The 6000-nt window shown below is 42.5% G+C and overlaps 1 protein-coding gene across 1 annotated transcript in view; it reads right to left on the bottom strand.

The window, feature by feature from the left end:
• Window positions 1–504: 504 nt before the first annotated feature.
• Window positions 505–6000, bottom strand: part of TMED8 (transmembrane p24 trafficking protein family member 8) — a 31154-nt gene continuing 25658 nt past the window's right edge. Inside the window, exon 6 of the mRNA XM_043989797.1 lies at window positions 505–4889. Within this exon, the coding sequence (XP_043845732.1) occupies window positions 4672–4889 (218 nt within the window). The 3' untranslated portion in view covers window positions 505–4671. The remainder of the gene's footprint in view (window positions 4890–6000) is intronic.

The raw sequence follows: 6000 nt of genomic DNA, 5'->3' as shown, positions 1-6000 counted from the left end.
TTAACATATATCATTTACAAGGAAGGAGAAAAGTGTAATGGACTGTCTGCCTTAGAATCAAGATAGGAGGACGAAGGTTCAAGTAGTATCTCTGGCTGAGGCACTGTGGGACATAGTACAGTGGGATCTGACAACATCTAAGTGGCTCCAGCCAATTCTACAAGATTTTTAGCTGCAGAACAGTAGCTTATCTGCATTGATAGAAGGAATTTCCTCAATGGGAAAAGCTCCTTATAATGTTGAAATCACAGGTTAAGAACAAAAACAAAACAAAACAAAACAAAATGGAGGGCTGAGAGTGGAGAAAATACAGTTTTTACAAAGATTTGAGTCTTTAATTTCCCATCTCTCTCTTTTTTTTTTTCGGTTGCGGGGCAATGAGGGTTAAGTGACTTGCCCAGGGTCACACAGCTAGTAAGTGTCAAGTGTCTGAGGCCAAATTTGAACTCAGGTCCCCCGAATCCAAGGCTGGTGCTTTATCCACTGCACCAACTAGTTGCCCCCCCCTTCTCAATCTTAATAAGCAAAAAAAAAAAGTTCATTAAAAAAGCAAAAAGATATAAAATAGTATTCCAAGTTATTCTCTATTTCATTTTTTAAGTATATTTGATCTCAGGGTTGCACTATGCTTCAGAACCCTGAAGACATGTCCATAGGCAACTGGGATAAGAATGAAGTCCTTCCAGAGTTGGTTTCATTAATAATCACATGACTGTGGCGAGGGTCAAATGAAATAATGTATGTAAAGTGCTTTACAAACTTTAAAGCATTATTTAAGCATCAGCTATTATTATCACCACATCTGTAGGCATGATCAGGGTTAGTACAGCAAGAATTAGGGCCAGAGGGATTTGGGGGTTCAGGCCAGGTAGTCAAAGAAGGCTACTGAAGAATATTGATGAAGATCACATTCTAGATGCCATTTGTCAGATGTTGGCTATAAACACACTTTCTTTGTGAATGGACACTGGCAAGATTTCGACTTAACCATTTAAAAATTAACACCCTAAAACTTCCTTCATCTCTCTGAGCTTCAGTTTCTTCACTTCTAAAATGAGGAAGTAAGTCTCTAAAGTTCCTTCCAGTTCCAAAGTCCTGTGGTTCTATGAGAACTTTTGGCCAAGGCCTCATAAATGCAACCCACCATATAGTGGCACAATTTAGGCAGGTGCAAAACATGCAGCTGTACCGGGTACAACCCCGAAAAAGACAAGAGGCATAATCCTTCCTTTGGCTAAGATCTTTCTTCCTCAACTGTTCTAGATAAATTGAAGGACCTGAAGATGTTTAGCCTAAAGAAAAGAAAGGGAGAGGCATGATAGTTATCTTCAAATATCTGAAGGAGTATCATATGGAAGAAGATAGAACAAGCCAAAACAGAAGGCAGCAGAGAGGGAAGAGGAGAGAGGTTTAGACTTGATGAAAAAGAAAGCTTTTTCATAACCAGAGCTATCTATTGAAAAGTAAAGTAAGGCTGCCTTGGGAAAAAGTTTTCCCCTCTCTCCCCAACCCTGGAGGTCTTTTTATGGGGGGGAGGGGGGCAGTGAGGGTTAAGTGACTTGCCCAGGGTCACACAGCTAGTAAGTGCCAAGTGCCTGGGGCCGGATTTGAACTCAGGTCCTCCTGAATCCAGGGCCAGTGCTTTATCCACTGCAACACCTAGCTGCCCCAACCCTGGAAGTCTTTAATCAGAGATGTGCTGATTCCTTATTGGTGATTTTGTAGTTAGGACTCTTGGTCAGCTGCAAATTGGACTAGTTGGCCCCAGAAGCCCCTCCACTTTTTAGACTCTTTGATTCCACAATTTAGATTTAGTTTTTGGAGAGAGATAAAGGAGGAGAAAAAGGAATATCTGTGTGTGTGTGTGTGTGTGTGTGTGTGTGTGTGTGTGTGTGTGTGTGTGTGTTTTTGTTCACTGAGTTTGGACCAGGCTCTAAAGCACCTTTTAGAAGTTGTCCAGGATGCTGAAATTCCATGTAATACCTTCTCCTCAGTCTCTAATGATGTACCATTTAGCAATATGACACGAGAATTTTTGTAGTAGAAAGTGAAAATACTTCATCTTAAGCTATTTTGAGCTGATGGGAAAATACAATTTGGGTTGTTTCATATACCATCGGTGTGGAATGAGGGGTAAACAAGGTCATCTAAGAGTGGACATGGCAAGAACAGGAACATAATGCCTCCCAGGTATCCCCTAACACAACAGATCCACAGAAAATGAGGGGCAGAGTTCTTCATATCACAGAAATATGTGCTAATAACCTAAGCTAAGGAGGCTACTCTTTGTCTCAAAAGTTCACTGTTATAGAAGAAAATAAGCCATTATGGAAACGATAAAGAATTAAAGCAAACGAGACTTCAGCCAAACAGTAAACCCTTCAGGATCCCCTAAGTCTGGGAAGATGCTCTTTGCATTTGCTAAGGCATATAACTCGAGTTCAGTCAAGAATAAGCTGACTGTCCAGCCATCTGACCAGTTTGCCCACTGCATAAAGTGTCTTCCTCTACTAGGGAAGGGCAGCAATTCATATACTTAGCTAGACACCAGAGACAAACTCAGACCTCTACAAAATGCAGCCACTGATATACGACATCACGGGCATGATGCAGCTTTGAGAACAGTTGAGCTATGGCTTCCACCACATATAAAACCCTTGAGTGGGGGGGGGGGGGAGGGGGAGCTGTTCCCAGGAGAAACCAAAGGCACATGATGTCATCATGTCCTTCATATACAATGATGATACTACCAATCCACTATGAAACGAGTCTAAACTTTGGGTTATTTTTCCAGTAAGAAAGATGGGGTTTTGATGAGTCTGGCACACAAACTCCATGATTGAGACTAAGGAAGAAGTCAGAGGAGAGCATTGGGAAGGATTATCTTGATCCCTGAAGAACTTTTGCAAAGGACTTTTGCAATCCTGGATGACAATGCAAACTCTGATCAGCAATCTTGGCAGATTGGATTCCTTACAAAGAAACACACTCCTTTCAAAGGCTGAGTTTTCCCTGAAGGAAACATGGCAGTACATATCCCCTATATAAGTAGTGGGTTTATCTTCCTCTCTCTGAAAGGACACCAACCTCACACGCAAGGCTACTCACAACAGCATCACTTTTAACTCTTAGGGAAAAGGCTGCCCACATGGCTCAGAACAAAAGGCAGGCCTCCAGACTAACAGGTGAAAAAACTTTCAAAGGTGAACTGAAATGCATTTGAAAAATAAATAACTTAATAAATAAATTTGTTTACTCCTTACAATCCCAAGACACTAACAGAATTGACAAAAGGAATGGGGGGGGGGCCGGGAAGGAGGTAAAGGCAACAGACAAATCCCAGTTCTTCTGTACCTTCTCTGCTTAAGTACCAAGTTGCTCTGGCAACAGCTAAAAGCACCACCTGATACCCTGTGGCACTCCTAGGATTTAAAGTTAATTATGTGGGGAGCTGGGGGGGGGGTAGACTGTCGCCAGGGAAACAGGATTTGGCTGGGAAATGAACAAGTAACAAAACGAGCAGCAACCAGTGTCAGGAGCTCCATTATCACCCTTCTCTAAAAGACTAAAGAGGATCAAAGATGGGAAGCAGCAAATCCAGAAAACTAACTAACTGGTGAGCTTTTTGCATGAGTCTAACAGGTAAGAAAACATTACAAGAGAATTACCTGAATAGACCATTTGGTTCTAGAGCAAATTCATTAGCAACACTCACATTCTAGGTGGGGAAGCTTGGATTGTTTATGATAACCAGGCTACATTCTTCTTCATATGAAGACTTAGCCACACTTACATGTCAGGAAAGTAGGGTCTAGGATGCTAAAAGAGCCTTACAGTGCCTGATCATCTGCTTCTTACCACACATAACCACTTTTCTCTTTCTGCCACCACTGTGCCCTGGGTTAGGGTGACTGCTTATTAACAGAAGGAAGTGGTGGGGAATCTTTTCTTCTCAGGAGACTCTTAAAAATACACTGGATTTTTGAGATTACATAAAAAAATCTTTGCATTGGTAGCAAGTACACAGACTTAGCAGCTGAGGACTCACCACAGGGAACAAGGCATAGTCCTCAAAGGGCAGTAAGGCCTCTTCAAAGAGAAGAGCCAGTGCTAGGCTAACAACAAGGAACAGACTGGGAACATGGCAGTGGAAAGAGGCTGGGCAGAAGAATTCCTTTTTTTTATCATCTCAGTTTCTTTTATAAACACAAGCTTTCCCCTTCCTTAGTGATTTGGAAAGCCACAGGTAAAGAGGGCAAAGGCCCACTTCACAAATTTATAAAACTGAGGCTAGCAAGTGCCATAAATGGCATGAGGATTTGGAGAGAGGAAGGGGAAAGGCAGCCACCCCCAGCTCAGTGGCATACCTTGTATGATACAAAATAAGAGACAAACAGAAAGACAACATCCCACTTCCTTTTAGGTTCTTGCCTGATGACTTCACAGAGGGTTATCCCTGAAGTTTATATCAGGAGAAATTGGCCAAGTACAACCTGTAGAAGTGGTGGAAGGGGAATAAGCGATTCTTAGGTCAACAGGCAGGCATGCCAGGCAGGTAAGTGCAAACTTCAGAAGCCTCACACTCAGCATTTAAGCAGGTTGTCCGTAGAAAGCAAAAGGTGTCAGGAAAAAAAATTCCCCTTTGCCCACCAGACCTGTGGCCTCAGTCCCTCAGCTGGTGTAATATACATGGTAGTAGAGAGTCTTGTTGCGTAGCAGTGAGTAGGAATTATCAAATTTAAGCAGGTAGATGCCTTCTCCTGGGTAGTCATGACAACCAGCCTGGACATCACGGTGGCTATCTCTCCGATAAACTGGCATGATCTCCCCATAGCGATTTCGCAGAGAGCTCTTGGAGCCCATCTCCACATCTCCAATTGGGACGAGTCCTGCATGAGGAAAGTAGCAGAAAGGTTGGCATTAGCTCAATGGGGGAATGGAAAGGAAAGTCACAAGTCAAGTCCTGTTTAGAGAGTCAAGGGGACAGGCACTGTTAACATTTCAAGGTCCTTCAGAGTTCTCAAAGTATATAAATAGTTCAGGATTACAGGGATAACACACTGTGACATTTAGCAAGAAAACACTGGCTTCTTTTGCATTGGACAGATGCAGAGCTGGCTCTGAAGAAAACCCCCCACAGTAATTTAAGCTGACCATAAAACTTCAATTTTCCCTATTAAAACACAGTAGCATATGAAAGATGTGATTCTCTACTGTTCAAGACACCTATAGATTTCCCAGCAGTCATGGATTCAGTAGAAAAAAAATCTTACCCGTGGCTACTTTAAAGAAAGCACGAGGGGAAAAAGTTTTAGGGAGATGTTGGAAGAGGAAGTGGCTTGGTTCCTACTCATATTATCACACTGCAACCACCACCTACACCTCCCACCCCACCTGGGTTGGCTTTAGATAAATAAAGGACTAGACGGGCAGCTAGGTAGCGCAGTGGATAAAGCACCAGCCCTGGATTCAGGAGGACCTGAGTTCAAATCTGACCTCAGACACTTGACACTTACTAGCTGTGTGACCCTGGGCAAGTCACTTAACCCTCACTGCCCCACAAAAATATAAAAAAATAAAGGACTAGACAACCCTGATGTTCTTACAAAAACTTCAGTGTTTCTCTGGATACAAAAATGGCAATGTGTGACAACCAGTGTGACTCAGAAGTTGGACAGGATCTCATCATGTAATACAACTAGCTCAGTACAAAGATGAAGAAACTCAGAGATGAAACAATTTGCCTTGGGGTCACCTTTTTAGCTAGTAGAAGAGTTAGTATCAGAACCCCAGTTGTAAAACTCATTCCAAGACTCTTTCCGTTATACCACTTATGACACCATGGGGGAAGACCAGGGGTTGGTTTGGGTAGCACCCATGTGAATTTAGAAGGCTGAATGTTTTGGCACCAAACTATTTATTGGAGCTATCTGCTAGACAGGATGTAACTGTGTACTATGTTAGTTACATCAGCCCACATGACTTCACCAGCTTAAAATT

This window comes from Dromiciops gliroides, chromosome 2 (assembly GCF_019393635.1).
Source record: "Dromiciops gliroides isolate mDroGli1 chromosome 2, mDroGli1.pri, whole genome shotgun sequence".
Taxonomy (NCBI): Eukaryota; Metazoa; Chordata; class Mammalia; order Microbiotheria; family Microbiotheriidae; genus Dromiciops; species Dromiciops gliroides.
This window is presented reverse-complemented; position numbering and strand designations above follow the sequence as displayed.